The sequence below is a fragment of the Tachyglossus aculeatus genome, chromosome 11 (assembly GCF_015852505.1).
Source record: "Tachyglossus aculeatus isolate mTacAcu1 chromosome 11, mTacAcu1.pri, whole genome shotgun sequence".
NCBI classification, from domain to species: Eukaryota; Metazoa; Chordata; class Mammalia; order Monotremata; family Tachyglossidae; genus Tachyglossus; species Tachyglossus aculeatus.
In genome coordinates this window covers 17,709,516-17,731,896 of record NC_052076.1, presented here as the reverse complement: position 1 = coordinate 17,731,896, position 22,381 = coordinate 17,709,516, and the positions used below count along the sequence as shown (strand labels likewise).

At 53.9% G+C, this 22,381-nt stretch overlaps 1 protein-coding gene across 3 annotated transcripts in view; it reads left to right on the top strand.

Moving 5' to 3' along the window:
• ACLY (ATP citrate lyase) overlaps positions 1–22,381 on the top strand; it is a 36,673-nt gene that overhangs the window by 94 nt on the left and 14,198 nt on the right. For 2 of the 3 annotated variants that reach the window (XM_038753526.1, XM_038753524.1), the window contains exons 2-9: positions 11,676–11,856; positions 12,053–12,175; positions 13,527–13,589; positions 13,947–14,137; positions 14,767–14,846; positions 16,044–16,174; positions 21,176–21,294; positions 21,518–21,654. In XM_038753526.1, coding sequence (XP_038609454.1) covers positions 11,698–11,856; positions 12,053–12,175; positions 13,527–13,589; positions 13,947–14,137; positions 14,767–14,846; positions 16,044–16,174; positions 21,176–21,294; positions 21,518–21,654 — 1,003 coding nt within the window. In that variant the 5' untranslated portion in view covers positions 11,676–11,697. Of the gene's footprint in view, positions 1–7,376; positions 7,476–11,675; positions 11,857–12,052; positions 12,176–13,526; positions 13,590–13,946; positions 14,138–14,766; positions 14,847–16,043; positions 16,175–21,175; positions 21,295–21,517; positions 21,655–22,381 lie in introns of those variants that run through there. The other variant, XM_038753525.1, reaches the window with a different exon arrangement.

Below are 22,381 nucleotides of genomic sequence, written 5' to 3'. Positions count from 1 at the left end.
GCCAACTTGGACTCCCCAGGCGCTTAGTACAGTGCTCTGCGCTCACTAAATAGTACCGAATGAATGAGTGAATCAGCACGGGCCCATCCGAAGGGCAGGCAGGCGCCCACCCAACCAATCAATCGTATTTATTGAGCGCTTACTGTGTGCAGAGCACTGTACTAATCAATCAATCGTATTTATTGAGCGCTTACTGTGTGCAGAGCACTGTACTAAGCGCTTGGGAAGTCCAAGTTGGCAACACATAAAAGCAGTCCCTACCCAACAGTGGGCTAAGTGCCTCCAGGCCTTGCTTGGGTTGGGGGTCGCCGCATTTCCTAGCCCCCTCCACCCCACTCAGTCGTACTTAATAATAATAATAATAATGATGGTATTTACCCCACCCAGACGTACTTATTAATAATGATGGTATTTGTTAAGCGCTTACTATGTGCAAAGCACTGTTCTGAGCGCCGGGGAGGTTACAAGGTGATCAGACTGTCCCATGGGGGGGGGGCTCACAGTTTTAATCCCCATTTTCCAGATGAGGGAACTGAGGCCCAGAGAAGTGAAGTGACCTGCCCAGGCTCACACAGCTGGCAGTTGGCGGAGCTGGGATGTGAACCCATGACCTCGGACTCCAAAGCCCACGCTCTTTCCATTCATTCCCAGACTAGCCCCCTCCACCCCACTCAGTCGTACTTATTCATTCCCATTCATTCTTATTCATCCAACTTGTCCTTCCCAAGCGCTTAGTCCAGTGCTCTGCACACAGTGAGCGCTCAATAAATACACTTGAATGAATGAATGAATGAATTCCCAGACTGAGCCCCCTCCTCCCCTTGCCTTACCTCCTTCCCCTCCCCACAGCACCTATATATATATATATGTATATATGTTTGTACGTATTTATCACTCCATTTATTTATTTTATTTGTACATATTCATTCTATTTGTTTTATTTTGTTAATATGTCTTGTTGTCTGTGTCCCCCTTCTAGACTGTGAGCCCGCTGTTGGGTAGGGACCGTCTCTAGATGTTGCCAACTTGGACTTCCCAAGCGCTTAGTCCAGCGCTCCGCACACAGTAAGCGCTCAATAAATACGACTGAATGAATGAATGAATTCAGTCGTATTTATTGAGCGCCTACTGTGTGCGGAGCGCTGGACTAAGCGCTTGGGAAGTTCAAATCCCGGCTCCGTCACTTAGCTGTGTGACTTTAGGCAAGTCACTTCACTTCTCTGCGCCTCAGTTCCCTCATCTGTAAAAGGGGGATGAAGACTGTGAGCCCCACGTGGGACAACCTGACCACCTTTCATTCATTCAATCGTATTTATTGAGCGCTTACTGTGTGCAGAGCACCGTACTAAGCGCTTGGGAAGTACAAATTGGCAACATGTAGAGACGGCCCCTACCCAACAGCGGGACCACCTTGTAACCTCCCCAGCGCTTCGAACAGTGCTTTGCACGTAGTAAGCGCTTAATAAATGCCATTATTATTATTATTATTATTATTACAATTCAAAGACAGATACAGTCCCTACCCAACAGCGGGTTCGCAGTCTAGAAGGGACGAAACAGACCGAAAACCCCAAACAAGTAGACGGGTGTCAATACCATCGGAATTATTGAGCGCTTACTGTGTACTGAGCGCTTGGAAAGAACAATTTCCAATTTCTGGGGAAAGCGAAGCAGCATGGCTCAATGGAGAGAGCCCGGGCTTTGGAGCCAGAAGTCATGGGTTCAAATCCCGGCTCTGCCACTTGTCAGCTGTGTGACTTTGGGCGAGTCACTTAACTTCTCTGTGCCTCAGTAAACTCATCTGTAAAATGGGAATTGACTGTGAGCCCCCCGTGGGACAACCTGATCACCTTGTAACCTCCCCAGCGCTTAGAACAGTGCTTTGCACATAGTAAGTGCTTAATAAATGCCATTTAAAAAAAAGAACAATTTGGCAACAGATAGAGACGGTCCCTACCCAACAACGGGCTCACAGTCTAGGAGGGGGGAGGCAGACAAAAAAAACAAACAAGTAGACGGGTGTCAATGCCATCGGAAGTATTGAGCGCTGACTGTGTGCCGAGCACTGTCCTAAGCGCTTGGAACCCTTTGGGCAAGTCACTTCGCTTCTCTGGGCCTCAGTTCCCTCATCTGTAAAATGGGGATGAAGACTGTGAGCCCCAAGTGGGACAACCTGATCACCCTGTATCTAGCCCAGAGCTTAGAACAGTGCTTGGCACATAGTAAGCGCTTAACAAATACCAACGTTATTACTATAATTAATTGAGCGCTTATTGGGGGCAGAGCACTCTATTAAGTGCCTAGAAAGTACAATTCAGCAATAAAGAGAGACAATCCCTGCCCACACCGGGCTTACACTTTTAGACTGTGAGCCCACTGTTGGGTAGGGACTGTCTCCCTGTGTTGCCAACTTGTACTTCCCAAGCGCTTAGTACAGTGCTCTGTGCTCAATAAGTACGATTGATTGATTACACCCGACTCTCTGCCCACGGGAGTGGGGGAGAAGGGCACTGCGAGGGGGCTCCATCCCCTTCCCTCCCACTGCTTGGCTGGCATCTAGCCCCTCACCCTTCTGGACTTGTACTTCCCAAGCGCTTAGTACAGTGCTCTGCACACAGTAAGCGCTCAATAAATACGATTGATTGATTCCGTGGGCTCTGGGATTGCTCAGCCCTGTGGCTCAACAGGAACCTTGCGGCGGGCGGGACGTGGAAGTAGGCGGTGGGCGTGATCTTTGGCCTCTTTGCCTTTACCATCCCCACCCGGGGACAGAACTGGGCCGGAGCCGGCTGCCCACACCTACTGGCACATCATCATCATCAATCGTATTTATTGAGCGCTTACTGTGTGCAGAGCACTGTACTAAGCGCTTGGGAAGTACAAGTTGGCAACATATAGAGACAGGCCCTACCCAGCAGTGGGCACATGCCCACCACCGCTGTGCCAGGGTCCCCGCCTGCCCAGCACAAGTTCGTTCCTTCCTTCATTCATTCAGTCGTATTTATTGAGCGCTTACTGTGTGCAGAGCACTGTAGTAAGCGCTTGGGAAGTCCAAGTTGGCAACATATAGAGACGGTCCCTACCCAACGGTGGGCTCACAGTAGGCGGTCTTATGCCGACCCATGGCCACATCTCTCCTAGAATGCCCCACCTCCATCTGCAGTCGTTCCGGTGGTGGATCCCTAGAGTTTTCTTGGTTCGAAACTGGCTGTCAAATAATAATCAGTGTGGCATTCGTTAAGCGCTTAACTATGTGCCATCATCATCATCAATCGTATTTATTGAGCGCTTACTGTGTGCAGAGCACTGTGCTAAGCACTTGGGAAGTCCAAATTGGCAACATATAGAGACAGTCCCTACCCAACAGTGGGCTCACAGTCTAAAAGGGGGAGACAGAGAACAAAACCAAACATGCTAACAAAATAAAATAAATAGAATAGATATGTACAAGTAAAATAGAGTAATAAATATGTACAAACATATATACAGGTGCTGTGGGGAAGGGAAGGAGGTACGGTGCCAGGCACCGTACGAAGCACTGGGGTGGGTACAAGCAGACCTGGTTAGACCCGATCCCACTTGGGGCTCACGGTCTCGATCCCCATTTTACAGATGAGGTGACTGAAGCACAGAGAAGTGGAGTGAGTTGCCCAAGGTCACGCAGCAGAGCCGGGATTAGAAACTGTTTGTCAGCAGCCTGGAGGGGAGGTGTGTGGCGGGGGGCTGAGGGTGGAGAAAGCCCCCACCCCGAGGGGTGGCCGAGGGTGACCTGCAAACAGTGACCATCGGTCCTGTCCCGGGATTTGGGGTGAGAAGCGACCAGGATTTTAATCTTGATTCCCTGCCCTAGATTGCAGTGGCCTCTCCCTTCTGATCAGTCCCGTGAAAATGTGCCGGGTCGTAGGAATCTGCTGGTTCCTTCCTGGAGAGAACGGTGGCCGAGGGGAAGCCCGAGCCAGCTGCTGGCTTCAGGGAGGACGGAGGGCTCCCCCGGTTTCCCCGTCTCGGGGTTATTTGAAGATGCACTGCTGGTGGGGGAATCGCTGGAGAAAAATGCAAACGGGGGTAGCGTTTGCCAGGCCCTCTCCCATCCCCTCCCTGTCCACTCTGCCTTGGGATGGCACACACTGCCTTATCCCAAGTGCCTGCCACCTGCTCAGTGCCCCAGGAATGCCCCAGTTCAGTGTGGTCACATGCGACCCCAACATGAGGGTCTCAAGATGATGTCAGTGCCCGGTTCTACCAGTCTACCAGTCTGTCGTGATCCATCCCCCGCCTTACTGCCCACTCCTTGGCTCCTGGAGCAGGGAGGGGGTCTTCCCACCCCGAAAGACCCCTCCCAATGCAGCCTGGTCCTGCGTGCCTGGCTCTCTGCCCATAATAATAATAATGGCATTTATTAAGCGCTTACTATGTGCAAAGCACTGTTCAAAGCGCTGGGGAGGTTACAAGGTGATCACGTTGTCCCACGGAGGGCTCACAGTCTTCATCCCCATTTTGCAGATGAGGGAACTGAGGCCCAGAGAAGTGATACTATCTCTCCATCCCCCCCATCTTACCTCCTTCCCTTCCCCACAGCACCTGTATATATGTATATATGTTCGTACATATTTGTTACTCTATTTATTTTGCTTGTACATATCTATTCTATTTATTTTATTTTGTTAGTATGTTTGGTTTTGTTCTCTGTCTCCCCCTTCTAGACTGTGAGCCCACTGTTGGGTAGGGACTGTCTCTATATGTTGCCAACTTGGACTTCCCAAGCGCTTAGTACAGTGCTCCGCACACAGTAAGCGCTCAATAAATACGATTGATGATGATGAAGTGACTCGCCCAAAGTCACCCAGCTGACAAGTGGCGGAGCCGGGATTCGAACCCATGACCTCTGACTCCAAAGCCCGGGCTCTTTCCACTGAGCCACGCTGCTTCCCATAGGTTTCTGCTGGGCTGGGGGCACTGATGCCCCGGGGGAGGTCCCCAGCCTTAACAATTATGGTATTTAATAAGCGCTTCCTATGTTCCAGGCACTGTTCTAAGCGCTAACAGGCAGGCAGGGTGGGAGCAGCCCTAAATAACCCACTTCAGCCGTATAGACAAGGAGCAGTGTGGGCACCGCTCCTTCAACATGACTTGGGCAGACTGCAAACATCTGATTTGATCTTGGTCCCTGAGATTAGTGGACCACTGTTATCATCAATCGTATTTATTGAGCGCTTACTATGTGCAGAGCACTGTACTAAGCGCTTGGGAAGTACAAATTGGCAACATATAGAGACAGTCCCTACCCAACAGTGGGCTCACAGTCACTGTCCTCTAAGTGCAACCTCTCCCCCTCGCCCCCCCCCTCCATCCCCCCGTCTTACCTCCTTCCCTTCCCCACAGCACTTGTATATATGTTTGTACATATTTATTACTCATTTATTTTACTTGTACATATCTATTCTATTTATTTTATTTTATTAATATGTTATTAATACGTTTGGTTTTGTTCTCTGTCTCCCCCTTCTAGACTGTGAGCCCACTGTTGGGTAGGGACCGTCTCTATATGTTGCCAACTTGGACTTCCCAAGCGCTTAGTCCAGTGCTCTGCATACAGTAAGCGCTCAATAAATACGATTGATTGATTGATTGATTGACCAGGCCACAGGTGCTTCTCTTCTGCAGGGTCTGTCCCTGGCTGGGCGAGGAGAAGTGGGCGCAGGACACAAACAGATCCAGATTCAGCAGGGCTGGGGCTTGGGCTTCAGCCGCTGCTGCTGCATTTATCATCTGGCTCTCTGTGGCTCTCCCGTCTCCCATCGGGATAGCCGGGATTAATGAATAGTCTCCCGGGAGTTGGGAGATCTGGGTTTTAATTCCGGCTCCACCATTTGCCTGCTGAGTGACCCTGGGCAATCCGCTTCTATGCCTCAGTGTCCTCATCTGTAAAAATGAGGAAAAGCTACCAGTTCTCCCTTTTACATTGTGACTGTAAGTCAAGTCAGTCTGCTTATTTTGTATCAACCGCAGTGCTTAGTACAGTGTTTGGCACTTAGTGCTTCTCGAATATCAATCAGTCAGTGGTGTTGAGTGCTTACTAAGAGAAGCAGCGTGACGTAGTGGAAAGAGCACAGGCTTGGGAGTCAGGACGTGGGTTTCTAATCCCTGCTTCACCACATTTCTACTGCGTGACCTTGGGCAAGTCACTTCCCTCCTCTGTGCCTCAGTTACCTCATCTGTAAAATGGGAATTGAGACTGTGAGCCCCATGTGGGACAACCTTGTGTCTGCCCCGGTGCTTAGAACAGTGCTTGGCACTAAGTGCTTTACAAATACCAAAGTTATTATTACTGTGTGCAGAGCATTGTACTAAGCACTTGGGGGAATAGAACAGAATTAGAGGACGTGTTCCCTGCCCAAAACAAGTTTACAGTCTAGGAACTGTAAATACCACAATTATTATTATTAAGGGTTGGCGATTCTTCTCCCCACCCCCAGCTCTGAAGGTCTCCAGTGCATGATCCTGTCTCACTCCTCGCAGTGGCCCTTCAATCTCTTCTTCCCCAGTGCTTTTCTCTCCTCTCCCCCCCCCCATCTTTCCCAGTCCCGAGTGAAAGTCCACCAAACTGTCCCTCCCCACTCCCCTGACTCGGAGGGTCACTTCTGCCCCGGGGCTGGGGAATCAGCTTGATCCTTTTAGACTGTGAGCCCACTGTTGGGTAGGGACTGTCTCTATATGTTGCCAACTTGTACTTCCCAAGCACTTAGTACAGTGCTCTGCACACAGTAAGCGCTCTGTAAATACGATTGATGATGATCTGAGACCAGTGGGAGGGCCAGGGGCCATTGCAGCCCAAGCTGTTCTTCCAGCGGTCCTTCCTCTAGAGCAAATTTTTTGTTGGCCCCTCCCTGCTCCTTCCGCTGCTCTGGAGCTGCGGGAGACCAGAGGGAGATGAAGCTCTGATAATCCGGCATCTTCACTTATCTTGTCTATCTCACCACAGACCCCTCACCCACGTCCTGCCTCTGGCTTGGAACTCCCTCCTTCTTATCCGACAGATGTTCACTCTCTCCACCTTCAAGGCTTTAGCAGAACACACCTCCAAGAGGTCTTCCCTAAGCCTTCTTCTCCCACTCCCTTCTGCATCACCCTTGCACCCTTCATTCACCCTTCCCTCAGCCCCATAGCGCTGATGTACATATCAGTAATGTAATATATTTATTAATAATGTCCGTCTCCCCCTCTAGGCTGTAAGGTTGCTGTGGGCAGGGAACGTATCTACCAACTCTATTATTTTGTATTCTCCCAGATGCTTAATACAGTGCTCGGCATGCAGTAAGCGCTCAATAAATACGATCGATTGAGTCCCCTCCGTGGCACCCGTGGTCCTGAGGCCCATCCAAGGGAGACCTTGACCTGTGAGGTGCCGGCGGTGGAGGGATCTGAGGTAGCCCCCACCTCCCCGGTAGCGGTGACTGGGGGCTGGAACAGAGCAGGTTAGTCCGGCGGGGAAAGAGGGGGGTGGGAGTGACCCGAGGACCAGTTTTTCCAGGTCTGTGAGTTGGGAAACTCACTTTGAAACTTGGCTGTAGCTCCTGGGTTGGTGGGGGAGGAACGGGGGGCAGTTTGTCCCCTATCGCAGTGGGCCTGGAAGGGTCTGGAGGATTGGCAGCTGGGGACCATGGTCACCTGGGGGTCGTGGCCACCTCCTGTCTCCATCCCTGCAGCCTGGTTGCAACAAGCTCTACCTGCTTTGCGCATAGTAAGCGCTTAATAAATGCCATCATTATTATTATTACCTGGCCAGGGCGGTGGGGGAGGTGGAGGAGTTGGCTTGGTCTCCAGGAACAGCCTCTGGGCTTGCAGCTGCTGTTGGAGCCCGGTGGGCTCTGCCTAGAATTATGAAAATGCTACTGTCCTTGCCCTCATTCCCCCCAAGCCCCCGCGGACCAGGGCTGAGGATGTGATGGGGATTATCGGGGTTGGGCAGGGGTGGCGGGCAAGGGGCCAGAGGGGAAGACCATATGCATCCTGTTTCCTCTGGAAAATGGGTGCAGAAGGAAACGGAGAGCCAGAGAGGGTGTGAGAGTGGCCTCGGGCAACACAGTGGCCTGGGGCTGGGTCGCAAGCCTCGGTCCTGGGTTGTCGAGTTGACCCCTCTGGGAGCTGTGTCCGCCTACCAGAGGGCCAGGCCAGGCTTGGGGGCGTTGTGTGACTTTGGGTGATCCGGGGGTGGGAGGGCCAGGAGAGGGTTCCTTGTGTCGTGGGTGTTATGACTTGAAAGAGTCCATGGTGCAACCCAGAGCTGAAGCCACTAAATCCTCCTCCACCCCCAGTTACCGGTTCCCCAAATGGGGTGGGCACACCTCCTCCTCCTCCTCCCCTCCACCCTCCCCACCCAGGTCTGGGTCTGTTTGGCCACATCGAGGACCGGAACTCCCCCCGACCTGTCTCCGGGGTCACCTTCCTCTGTCCTCCTCCTCCTGTCCAGCCAGGTACTGGTTTCCTCACGCTCCCTGGCAGGTCTGCTTGCTCTGGGCCCCCGGCTGAGCCCTCTGTGGGCTCAGGCAGCCCCTTGGCCCCTCACAGATCCGTGGGTGAGCAGGGGCCACCATGCTGCCAGGCCCACCAGCCTGGCTGACCTTCGGCCACCTTGGTAGCGCTCTCCTTGGCCAGCCCGGCATCACCGGGGCCCCCCATCCCCGGCTGCAGGGTGAATTTGGAAATGTGCAGCCTGCCTGCTGGGCTCCAGCCTGGGGACAAGAGAGGGGCAGGGGCTGCCCACATATGTGGTGGATTGGGTGCCTAGGCATGGTTGGCTCTCAGCATCTTTTCCAAGGGTGCCGAAGTTTCCTTCATTCAGTTGTATTGAGCGCCTTCTGTGTGCAGAGTGCTATACTGTACTAAGTACAACAATAAACAGACACATTCCCTGCCCAAAACAAACTGAAGCATTCATAGTCTAAACTAGAGCCGCAAGAACCCTGGAGGGAGATAAGAGAGGCTAGTATCCAATGGATGAATCAGTCAAGCTAATATTCAACAGATCAGTCACTCAGTGGTATTTATTGAGCGTCTGCTATGTGCAGGGCACCATGCCCATCTTCAAAGCCCTACTAAAACCTTATCTCTTCCAGGGAGTTTTCCCTGACTAACTTCCTATAGTAATAATGGGATTTGTTAAGTGCGTACAATGTGCCAGACACTGCTGTAAGTGCTGGGGTGCATACAAGCAAATCAAGTTGGACACAGTCCCTGTCCCATGTGAGGCTCTCAGTCTCAATCATCATCATCATCATCAATCGTATTTATTGAGCGCTTACTGTGTACAGAGCACTGTACTAAGCGCTTGGGAAGTACAAACTGGCAATATATAGAGACAGTCCCTACCCAACAGTGGGGTCACAGTCTAAAAGGGGGAGACAGAGAACAAAACCAAACATACTAACAAAATAAAATAAACAGAATAGATATGTACAAGTTAAATAAATAGAGTAATAAATATGTACAAACATATATACATATGTACAGGTGCTGTGGGGAAGGGAAGGAGGTAAGATGGGGGGGATGGAGAGAGGGGACGAGGGGGAGAGGAGGGAAGGGGCTCAGTCTGGGAAGGCCTCCTGGAGGAGGTGAGCTCTCAGGAGGGCCTTGAAGGGAGGAAGAGAGCTAGCTTGGCGGATGACTGAGACACAGGGAAGTGAAGTGACTTGCCCAAGGTCACACAGCAGACAAGTGGCAGAGCTGGGATTAGAACCCATGACCTCCTGATGCCCAGGCCCATGCTCTCTCCGCTACGCCATGCTGCTTCTCTATTTCCTCATCTTACTCTCCCTTCTGTGCCACTTGGGTCCGTACCCTTTAAGCACTTTACTCATCTCATCCCCTGCCCCGTAAACACTTTCATTATTTACGAAGTAATACATGCTCCTGTTCAACCTTGGAAAAGATCTTGAGGCCAGGCTGTGCATAGGAATCCAATCGACATGTGTTTATAGGCACAGACTGCCCTTGCTTCTCTGTTGCCTCCACGCTGGAACCCAGCAGTCAGGCTGTGGATTCCCAAATCCGGGAATGCAGCCGGGGCTGGGGGCATAGGACAATGCCAGGTGGTGCCAGGCTGGACTAGGGAGGTGCCACAGGTAGATACATGTATACATAAACATATATGTGTAGTGTGGAAGACAGACATTTGTGGGTATATATCTCTGTCCCAAACTCTGCCTTTTTCCCTGTCTGTATTTTAGTTTAATACCTGTCTCCCTCAGTAGATTGTAAGTTACTTAAATGTCGGGATGGGGTCTACCAATTATTGTATTGTACTCACCCAAGTGCTTAGTACAGTGCTCAGCCACAATAAGTGCTCAACAAACTCCACTGATTGGTATGCATGCATGGGTGCATATAGGTGCTTGAAGCATGTAGGGTGTGTGAATGCAGACCCCTCCACATCAGCCGTCCCAGGTCTGTGGTTCCTCCCAGCTCTGGCCTCCATCAATCAGTCATCTGTACTGAGCGCTTACTGTGTGCAAAGCACTGTGCCAGGCTCTCGGAAGAGTACAGCACTGTAGGGCTGGCAGACGCAATCCCTGGTCTCGAAGACTTCTAGACTGTGAGCCCACTGCTGGGTAGGGACTGTCTCTATATGTTGCCAACTTGTACTTCCCAAGCGCTTAGTACAGTGCTCTGCACACAGTAAGCGCTCAATAAATGCGATTGAATGAATGAAGAGGGCTGTGCTGGCTTGGGGAGAGGCTCCTTGGGGTGAGGAGGGCCTGGGAGAGGCCATTGAGTCCAGCCCTCTGCCCCTGGTTGAGACTGGCCAGCTGTAACCTCTCCGGGGTATCCGACGTGGCCAACTTGGCTGGGAACCAGTCCTGTGGGGCCCATCCGGAGCAGGTGTTGGGACAGGGCTCAGCTATCTACCTGGCACTGGGTAGCTCCTCCACCCACCCGCACCCCTGGCAATGTGGAGCCAGTCACGTGGCAGCTCGGGGTGCCCTGTCTTGGACTGCCACCTCCTCCTGTCTGGCCTCTGCTCCCCCCTGCCCCTGGAGGAACAGGCTCAGGCAGACTTTTGAGGAGGGGAGGGAGAGTTGGGGGAATCTGGGGGTAGGGGTGAGTTGGGGAGGGGGGCAGCTTTCCGCTCCCAGTCAGGTAAGGGGTGAGTGGGGCTGCCGTCTCTAGACCAGGTGGCTGAGCCAGCCGTCCCAAGCTGAGTAAACAGTTCCTTTGGCAGGAGTCAGGAGAGCGGGGAGGGGAAAGAGGGTGGAGGAGTCCTGGGGTTGCCCAATCCCACGTTTATGTAGGGGGAGGGAGCAGGCTCTGGGCCTCTGCCGCTGCCCCAGAGAGCTGACTGGGTCCTGCAGGACCCCCCCACCCCACCAATTCCCGCCTCTCGGCCGGCCGAACTCTGTCCCAGCCCACGCAGCCTGCAGTTTTCTTTCCATGTTCCGAGAGCTCGATGGAGAGGAGCCCTATCCAGGTCTGCTCCCTCATTCCCGGGTCTCCCGCCTGCATCGTGAGACCGTTCTCCCTTCTGCCCCCCAGGCCCGCTGGGCCGTGGGGTCCGGTGAGCCCAGTCGTGGGGCCGCCTCCCCTCCCAGAGAGCCCTCTTCCCGTCCTCCCCTCCGCCCTGGGCCCGCTGACCTCAGCCTTGCTCACCCCCGCCCACCCACCCGGTGTGCCCCATGCAGGGAGCGTTGGGAGTGTGCGGCCATGTCTGCCAAGGCCATCTCGGAGCAGACGGGGAAGGAATTCTTGTACAAATACATCTGCACCACATCGGTCATCCAGAACCGCTTCAAGTATGCCCGTGTGACAGCCGACACGGATTGGGACTGCCTGCTGCAGGAGCACCCCTGGCTGCTCAATGAGGTGAGTGCCACCCAGCCCACCCTGCCCACCCACCCCAGGCAACATTGTGCCTTCTCTCCCCCCGCCCCGCCCCGCGGAGCCGCCCCAGGGAGCCTCCGGGTATGAGGGTGGCGGGGACAGAGCAGGCGGGCAGAGCAGTCTGAGCCTGACCCTTATCCTCACCCGCTTCCTGATGTCCACCCTCTCTCTGATGTAGCGTCTGGTGGTCAAGCCAGACCAGCTGATCAAACGGCGTGGGAAGCTGGGGCTGGTGGGTGTGAACCTGACCTTGGATGGGGTCAAGGCGTGGCTGAAGCAGCGGCTGGGACAGGAGACCAAGGTGAGTAGGCGGCGGGCCTCCCCTCTCTGCAGCCTCCAAGCAGAAACTCCTCACCCTGGGCTTCAAGGCTGTCCATCCATCCCCTCGCCCCCTCCTACCTCACCTCCCTTCTCTCCTTCTCCAGCCCAGCCCGCACCCTCCACTCCTCCGCCGCTAATCTCCTCACCATACCTCGTTCTCGCCTGTCCCGCCATCGACCCCCGGCCCACGTCATCCCCCGGGCCTGTCATGCCCTCCCTCTGCCCATCCGCCAAGCTAGCTCTCTTCCTCCCTTCAAGGCCCTGCTGAGAGCTCACCTCCTCCAGGAGGCCTTCCCAGACTGAGCCCCTTCCTTCCTCTCCCCCTCGTCCCCCTCTCCATTCCCCCCCGTCTTACCTCCTTCCCTTCCCCACAGCACCTGTATATATGGTTGTACATATTTATTACTCTATTTATTTATTTATTTATTTTACTTGTGCATATCCTATTTATTTTATTTTGTTAGTATGTTTGGTTTTGTCGTCTGTCTCCCCCTTTTAGACTGTGAGCCCACTGTTGGGTAGGGACTGTCTCTATATGTTGCCAATTTGTACTTCCCAAGCGCTTAGTACAGTGCTCTGCACATAGTAAGCGCTCAGTAAATACGATTGATGATGATGATGATGATCCCTGTGAGGTCCTGGTGGGGCTAGGGGCTGGGGTGGGGGTGCTCAGTTGGCCCCCAGCCTCTTGTCCATCACTCCGTGCCCCACGGTGGGCAGAGGAGCAGTATATCACTGCCTGGCTTGGGCTCATTAGTAATGACGGAAGGTTGCCTGGCCCGCGGCGGGTTGGATGCTGTTCCGAGCCCTGATTAGCATCTTGAGTCTCTGTGGGGCTCCTTCTCCTTGTTCTCTTCCTTTCCTTCAAGTCGGACACACACTCACACAAACACACACACACGCGTGCCCTTTCCCTCAGCGGGGCCGGGTCTTTGCCGTCCCCAAAGGGGGGCTAGGTGGTGGAGATGGGCTGGGTGTCTTCTCCGTGGGGCAGGAGTGGAGGGTCTCTGACCTGGAGGGCCCCCACCCTTTTCAGAGGGTGGGATGACAGGAAGGATTTCTGCCGCTTCTGCTCCTCATCCCTCACCCCTCAATAGGGCAGTGCTCTCCACTTGCCAAAACACTTGGACTGCTGGCATGGGACCCGGGCTTCCCGTCCCATGCGTTTCTGCATCTTCCCAGGCCTGAGGGTCCTGGGTCCGCCCAAGTCCATCCCCGCTCTACTGTCCTGAAAGCCCTGCCTGGCTAGGGGGTGTGGGATGGGCGGGCAGGAGGAGCCTAGAGCCTGGATGCCCGTGGTACCCGATTGACCAGTCTTTTTCCTTTCCCAGATCGCCAATGCCCGGGGCATCCTCAAGAACTTCCTCATTGAACCTTTCGTCCCACACACCCAGGTGGGTCTGGGGCTTGGAGCTGCCCTAAGGACCTCGTCGGTCAGTGGGCAGGCGGGGGCCCAGGCCAGAGAGGTTGAGCCGCTTACCTTTGGCCACACAGCACAGCAGTGGATTAGATCCTGGGACTGCAGTGGAGTGAGCTTGGGGCTTGGGCAGTGGCAGCCCCACCTCCATTCCGGCTGTGGGGATGCCATTATTCCCCCATCACGCCCCCGCACCCTCCCCCTGGTGTGGACCGGACTCCAGCCTAGCTCCCCCAGTCCCGAGAACTGCTGAAATGTGTCTGTCAGGCAGCCCCCCGAGCTGGGTCTCTGTGCCCTTCAGCTCCTTAAAGCCACATCTCTCCTCTCCCCACAGACAGAGGAGTTCTACGTCTGTATCTACGCCACCCGTGATGGGGACTACGTGCTCTTCCACCACGAGGGCGGGGTGGACGTGGGCGACGTGGACACCAAGGCCCAGAAGCTGCTGGTCCCTGTGGGTGAGGCCCTGGAAGTAGCCGAGGTGAAGCAGATCCTCCTGGCCCACGCCCCCGAGTCCAAGAAAGAGTAAGCGGAAGCGGGTTTGGAAGCGGGGAGGGATGGCTTGACCTCTGAGATGCCCAGGCCTGTCTGGGGGTGGGAAGGCGGGAATTGGGGGTGTCCGGCTGGGAAAAAGTGTGTTTGGGAGGGCCTGGTGGTGTGGCTACCTGCCCACCTAGATAAATGATCTGGAGGCCATCGTGGGCAGCTGAGGGACTCGCCCCCGCCAGCCAACCATCACAGCCCCATTTCATACCTCCCTTCCTGCTCTGGGGCTTCTGGCTGGCTCAGGAAGGCCCTAGATCCTGGGCGGGGGCAGAGGGTAGGGGGGTGGTCTGATAGAGAGGTGGGGTCGAGAAGGGGCAACCTCACTGTCAGCTGTCTGTTCGCCCCCACTGACGCTTAGTGATGGTGGTCCAGCAGGGAGGCGGAGTTGGGAAGGGGGGCCTCACTGCCAGCTGCCCGTTCCCCATCGCCGGGCGATGACGGAGGCTGGAGCCAGCAGGGAGATGTCCACCCAGACATCTCTGGGTGATGGTGGGGGGCAGGAACCGACTGGGTCAGGAAGGGGCAGCCTCGCTGTCAGCAGTGACCGGCAGAAGCGCGTCCCCAGACAGACCTCACTGTCACTCTGTCTCTCCTCAATCATCCATCAGGGTCCTGGCAAGCTTCATCACTGGACTCTTCAACCTCTACGAGGATTTGTACTTCACCTACCTAGAGATCAACCCGCTGGGTAATTCCTGGGCCGGGGGCGATAATGGGTTGCGGTGAGGGGGGTGGGGATGAGGACAGATGTTTCACTGGGGTGCACCACCTCCTCCCCCTGCCCGCCACAGTTGGCAGGACCCCCGAGACAAATCCGAGGAGGGTGAGGGGCCTCGGTCCCAGATCTTGGACTCCCATCTGTCTGTCCATCCGTCTGGCTCCCTTCCAGCCCTTGGCTGCCTCTGCTTTGCTCAGGGCCTCCCCGCACCCGCTGCCTCTCTACCTCTGGGGGAAACTGGAGGTGATCATTCTTCGTTAGGGGCCGGGCGCAGTCCGGCGGTTGCTCAGAGATGCAGTGAGGAGCGCGGGTTGGGAGGGGATGGGGTGATGTGGGCAGCTGCCAGGAAATCCCGTCGGTCCCTGCCGAGCCCTGTCTCCTGTCCAGCTCTCTCCTCCCACATGGCCTCCACCCCCACAGCCCTGCCGGAGACTAGCCAACTTCATTAGCCAAATGGAGGACTGCCCAGCTGGCCTGGCCTCCTTCCCCCTCACTGACCAGAGATGCTGGAGCCCGTCCCACGCTCTCCTGTGAGCCTGTGTGCCCCAGGGATCTCCCAGCACAGGAAATAGGCCCGCCTTTCCTTTTGGCCGAGCCCCCCATGAGGGTGTGCCATCGCTGGGCTGGCAGGGTGGGGCAGAGCCAACAACCCTGTGGGGGATGGAGAGGGTGGGGAGAATGGGATGGAATTGTGATCCTCCTACCCTCCCACTGCCGCAACTGGTTGGGATGTCCCTGCCGACCAGGGGTGGGAAGTTGGGAGGGCACACAAGTGCGGGCACCCTGTGGGCAAAGTCCGGCCCTCCCCTTGTATCTAGCAAGGCAGCCCCCCAGGGAACTGGGGAAGCTGGGATCAGCTGAGAGCTTGGTCTGGGCCAGATGGGCACAAGTGATGAACTGAATTCTAGAAGGGAATCCAGAGTGATTTGGACTACACTGGCTTCCTCGTCCCCTTCAGGCAGCAGGCAGAGAAGCCAGCTGGAGAGGGACTCCTGGCCGGCCTGCAGCCTGGTTTCTTTAAGGGTTGCACAGGGGCTCCGGTCGACCGGCTCCGGGAGCATCGGTCGGATCCTCTGAGCCTGATCCAGGGGAGTCCCTGGGCTGGAATGGGGGCTGTGGGGAAGAGTTGCCCTCCTAGTGACAACCCAGGACATATTGCCCCCACAGTGGTGACCAAAGATGGGGTGTTCGTCCTGGACATGGCCGCCAAGATCGACGCCACAGCCGACTACCTCTGCAAAGTCAAGTGGGGCGACGTGGACTTCCCCCCGCCTTTCGGGCGTGAGGCATACCCGGAGGTAGGAACTCCCTTGAGACCCCTGTGCTCTCCGAGGCTGGCGCCCCATGGGCACGCCACCTCCCCCCCAGCCCACCTTCACACATCACGTATATTCACATACACCTGTATCCTCTTCCATGGACCATCCCACCGTCTGAGCCAACAGCCATCTGTCCCTGCCCATCCCTACTTCTGCAGGAGCAGTGTGGTCTTGTCACTCATTCATCCCTCCCCTGGGAGAGGATTGGGAGAGGAGTCCCCTGCTCTGGAAAACCTAGATGAAGGAGAGCCTGGGGCTAGGGGAGGTTCTCTCAGGCCGCACTCCAGGGGTCCCAGCTGACAGAATTGGCCCCTCTTCTCCCCTCCCCAGTTTGCTCTCGGGGTGGGGTTATTAACACCCAACTTTGTACTAAGGACCAAACAAGAGGGAATGGGCTGTCACTGCAGCTGAAGGGATGGAGACTAGACAGCAGGGAGGACTGAGCGGTTTTCAGAGCCGGGAGACCCGAGAACCAGCCTGGCCTGATGGAAAGACCTTGGGCCTGAGAGTCAAGAGGACTTGGCTTTCAATCCCAGCTCTGGGGATTGCTTGCTGGGTGACTGTGGGCAAGTCACTTACCTTCTCTGTGCCTCAGTTTCCTCAGTTGTAACATGGGGATTCAGTACCTGTTCTCCCTCCCACATAGACTGTGAGCCTCATGTGGACATGGACTGCTAACTTGTATCTACCCACCACTTAGAACAGTACTTGACACATAGTAAGTACTTAACAAACACCATAGTAATAATACTGAGGTAGGTGGGGATCCCTCTGGCCCCAGAGATATCTTTCGTGGCAAGGGCCGGGGAGAGAGCAATCTATCAGTAGTATATGTTGAGCACTCGCCCTGGTCAGAGCACCGTACTGGGAGATCCTCAAACTTAACATGTCTAAAACAGAACTCTTTATCTTCCCACCTTAACCCCTGTCCTTCCCCCGACTTTCCCATCACTGTGGACAGCACCACCATCCTTCCTGTTTCACGAGCCCATAACCTTGGCATTGTCCTTGACTCCTCTCTCTCACTCAACCACTCAGTCCTGTCAGTTCAACTTGCACAACTTTGCTAAAATCATCCTTTCCTTTCCATCCAAACTGCCACCTCGTTAATCAGGGCACTTATAGTTTCCCACCTTGACTATTGTATCGGTCTCCTTGCTGACCTCCCTGCCTCCTGTCTTCTCCCCACTCCAGTCCATAGTTCAATCTGCTGCCTGGATCATTTTTCTACAAAAACATTCAGCCCATGTTTCCCCAGTCCTCAAGAACCTCCAGTGGTTGCCCATCCATCCCTGCATCAAACAGAAACTCCATACTATAGATTTTAAAGCATTTCATTCATTCAGTCGTATTTAGTGAGCGCTTACTGTGTGCAGAGCACTGTACTAAGCGCCTAAGCACTCCAATCACTCACTCAAAGCACTCAATCACCTCAATCTCGCCGCTAACCTCTTGCCTACGTCCTGCCTGTGGCCGGAAATTCCCTCCCTCCTCATATCCAACAGTTACTCTCCCCCGCCTCGAAGCCTTATCGGAGGCACATCTCCTCCAAGAAGCCTTCCCTGACTGAGCTCTCTTTTCCTTTTCTTCCACTCCCTTCTGCACCACCCTGACCTGCTCCATTTATTCATCCCCCTCCCAGCCCCTTAGCGCTTATGTACATATTTGTAATTTAGTTATATTAATATCTGTCTCCCCCTCTGGACTGTAAGCCTGTTGTGGGCAGGGAATGTGTCTGTCGAATTGCACTCGCCCAAGCACTTAGTAGAGTGCTCCGCACACAGTAAGCGCTCAAATATAATTGATCAAGGAGCTACAGCCTAGCGGGAGTCAGACATTTAAAATAAATTACAAGTAGAGGGAAGTGACAGAATTTAAAGATGGGGACAAGTGAGCAAGTGCTTAAGTGATTAGAAAGTGATGAAGTGGCAATGCAGTGGGGGAGAGGGAAAAGGGTAGGGAGATGAAGCAGTGTAGTTTAGTGAAAAGAGCATGCATGGGCTTGGGAATCAGAGGACATGGATTCTAATCCCGGCTCTGCCACTTATCTCGTGTGTGACCTTGGGCAAGCCACTTTGCTTCTCTGGGCCTCAGTTACCTCTTCTGTAAAATGGGGATTAAGGCCATGAGCCCCACGTGGGACAACCTGATTACCTTGTATCTACCCCAGCACTTGGAACAGTGCTTGGCACATAAGTTCTTAACATACCAATTGGTATTATTGTTATGAAGGATAAATCTCATTCTGGAGAATATATGTGATGTTTAGAGGGCTTTGGAAGGGCGAGTAGCAGTCTGCTGGTTGTGAAGGGGAGGGAGCTCTAGGAAGGAAGGAAGGAAGGCAGGAGGAAGAGGTTAATGATGGGAGAGATAAGGGTGAGGTGAGCACGTGGGTGGGTGGGCTTTGGGGGAACAAAGATTCCAGGCTGTGTTGTAGGGAGATGAGAGAGCTGATCGAGGGCTTAAGAGCCGACGTTCTGGTATCTTTCTGATATGAAGATGGGTGGGCAACCGCTGGAGGTTTTTGGGGAGTGGGATGTACGCAGAAGGTTTTTTTTTTTTTTCTTTTTTAGAAAGACGAATGATGTGGGCAGCAGAGTGAAATATGGAGTGGGGGGAGGGAGGTCAGCGAGTTGGCTGATGCAGTAGCTGAGTCGGGATCTGACAAGCCGGGGGGGAGGGGAGGGGGAATGGGCGAAGGCAAGACTGATGGGATTTGGCGGCTGACTGACTGGAGGTTTTAAGAGAGAGGAGTCAAGGATAAGACCAAGGTTGTAGACTTGAGAGATGGGGAGGATGGTTTGGTCAGCGGAACAGGCATGAGGAGGGGCAAAATGACCCTCATTGCGGGGAGAGCAATGGGGCATCTCCCCCCACCGGGCCTTGGATTTAGGAATGGGCAGACATGCTGGGTGGAGCAGGGGCGGTGACAGGAACCCGTGTGCCCTCATCTGTAGCTTATCCCAGGGTGGTCTCGGTGGCGTGGAGATCCGGCAGAGAGAGACTTTGCTAATTAATATTCCGAGCAACAGCTTGTTGGCGGGGGGAGAAGCAGCCACCGTGCAACCTGTTCTCTGAAGCCAGAGCCTCTGACGGCCCCATCCCTCAGCTCTTAACTAGATTAATGGCTGATTCCAGCAACTGACTCATCCACTCTGGAAAGTGCTGCTGTCTGACTGACTGCTGTGGGGGAATTTTAATCAACTCTCCCTTCCCCCGCCGGCCTAAGCCGCACCCCTGCACACCCACTCTGGCTCCGTGCCCAGCTCTTGTGGGCCGGCGTCAGCACTCCAACCCAAGGAAGGACCCGACCCCACACGCTCCCCGGTCCCTCCCCCAGATAGAGCCGTGTTGTGACAATCCCACTGTGCTGTCACCCCCGGGTGAGGGGGTCGTCCCTCTCCATCTGCCCTGAGACTTTGGGCTCCGTTTTGAGCTGCCTCTCCCCGTCCCTCCTGATTTCGCCCAGGCTTCCCTCCCGAAGGGACCCAGGTGATCCCGCCCGATCAATAGCCTGGGGTCCGATTCGAGTCCCAAATCCTGGTCCTGCCGGTCTGGGTGGGGCCGACCAAGTGGCCAGCACTGCCCTTGTGGCTTAGCCCGCTTGGGAAGCTGCGTCTCCAACTCTGTGGCCCCACCGGTCAATGGGATTTGAGCGCTTTCTGTGTGGGGAGAGCACTTGGGAAAGTATAGTGCAACAGAGTTGGTCTGGTCCCTGCCCACAAGGATCGTAAAGTCTACATGGGAGATAGACATTAGAGGAGTCTAGGGATAGGGGAAATAGAGTATAATACTCTCTATATACTCTATATACTCTATAATATATTATATATACTCTATAATACTCTATTATGTATACTCTATAGAGTATACATAAATAGCGTGGGGATGGGGTGAGTATCAAAATGCTTGAGTGGTGCAGGGTCAATGCATAGTTGACGCAGGGGGAAAGGCGGTTAGGGGACGTAATGGGCTTTCTTAAATTTATTTTTTTTTATGGTATTTGTTAAGCACTTACGTGCCCGGCACTGTACTAAGCACTGGAGTAGATACAAGGTAATTGGGTTGGACACAGTCCCTGTCCCACATAGAGCTCACAGTCGTAATCCCTATTTTACAGATGCGGTAACTAATAATAATTGTGGTATCTGTTAAGCGCTTACTATGTATTGGGCAATCAATCGTATTTATTGAGCGCTTACTGTGTGCAGAGCACTGTACTAAGCGCTTGGGAAGTACAAGTTGGCAACATACAGAGACAGTCCCTACCCAGCAGTGGGCTCACAGTCTAGAAGGGGGAGACAGAGAACAAAACCAAACGTATTAACAAAATAAAATAAATAGAATAGATATGTACTGCACTAAGCACTGGGGTGGACACAAGCAAACCTTATCCCAAAGTCTCAATCCCCATTTTAGAGATGAGGTAACTGAGGCCCAGAGAAGTGAAGTGACTTGCCCTAGGTCACACAGCAGACGAGAGGCAGAGCCGGGATTCAACCCAGATCCTTCTGATTCCCGGGCCTGTGCTCTAACCAAGGGGCCACACTACTTCTGTGGGAAGGCCTCTCGGCGGAAATGTGATATTGAGGAGGGTTTTGAAGGTGGGGAGAATGGTGGACTGTTGGCTAAGAAGGGGAGGGAGATCCCGGCCCACAGGGAAAACGGGGCCTGGGGTCAGCGGTGGGACCAGTGCTTAGTACAGTGTCTGGCACGTAGTAAGCACTTAATAAGTACCATAATAATAATAATAGATGAGATTGAGGCACAGAGGTTTGGTAGAGCAGTGTTGTGTGTGGGTCTGTCAGATCAGGCTGTGGTGGATGAGTGAGGTTAGGTTGGGGGGCTCACCTCCTTGCCAGCCGGCCAGCAGGGACCTCCTCAGGAGGGTCTTGGAGGAGGGAGGCAGTTGTGGGGTGGAAAGGGGTCCCGGGGCTGGAGGCGGTGGACCGGAGCGCCTGTCCCTCCCGTTCTCTGCAGGAGGCCTACATCGCCGACTTGGACGCCAAGAGCGGCGCCAGCCTGAAGCTGACCCTGCTGAACCCCAAAGGCAGGATCTGGACCATGGTGGCCGGGGGCGGGGCCTCGGTGGTGTACAGGTGCGGGGCAGGTGGGCTGGCTCTGGGTGGGAACCTCAGGTGGGCGCCTCCTCCCTCCCCCAGCCCCGGCAGCTGGGTCCAATCCGATTACCTACCACTCCAGTGAGCTCTGAGTAGCCCTTCCGCCCCACACCGGGTGCACTGATCGTCATCATCATCATCAATCGTATTTATTGATGGACTAAGCGCTCGAAACACTGATGAGTTTCTCCCCCTCCCGCAGTGACACCATCTGTGACTTGGGCGGGGTGACTGAGCTGGCCAACTACGGCGAGTACTCGGGCGCGCCCAGTGAGCAGCAGACCTATGACTACGCCAAGACCATCCTCTCCCTCATGACCCGGGAGAAGCACCAAGACGGTGAGACCCCAGCCCTTCCTCGCCTTTCCTGCCAGATTCCCTGATGAGTCTAATCCCCTGCCTCCCGGCAGGCCCGGCCCGATCCTGAAGAAAGAGACTCTGGGCTTACCGAGCCTCACCCCTTCCCCACTAAGACGTTTTCATGTCCAACGTCCATTCCTCACGGTTGCAGGGGGCTGTTCCTCCTGGAGGCCCCCCAGGAAGGAAGCAGGAGTATCAATCAGTCGTATTTATTATAATGGCCTTTATTAAGCGCTTACTCTGTGCAGAGCACTGTTCTAAGCGCTGGATTCATTCATTCACTCAGGCGTATTTATTGAGCGCTTACTGTGTGCAGAGCACTGTGCTAAGCGCTTGGGAAGTACACGTTGGCAGCGTACAGAGACGGTCCCTACCCAGTAGCGGGCTCACAGACTGGAAGGGGGAGACAGAGAACAAAACGAAACATAGTAACAAAATAAAATAGAATAGATATGTACAAGCAAAATAAATAAATAGGTAAAATAAATAAATAGGTAAAATACATAAATATATAAGTAAATAATTAAATAAGTAAAATAAATAAATAAATAAGATGAATGAATAAGTAAAATAAATAAATAAGTAAAGTAAATAAATAGGCAAAATCCATAAATAAATAAGTAAAATAAATAAATAAATAAGTAAAATGAATAAATAAAAGTAAAACAAATAAGTAAAATATATAAATAAATAAGTAAAATAAATA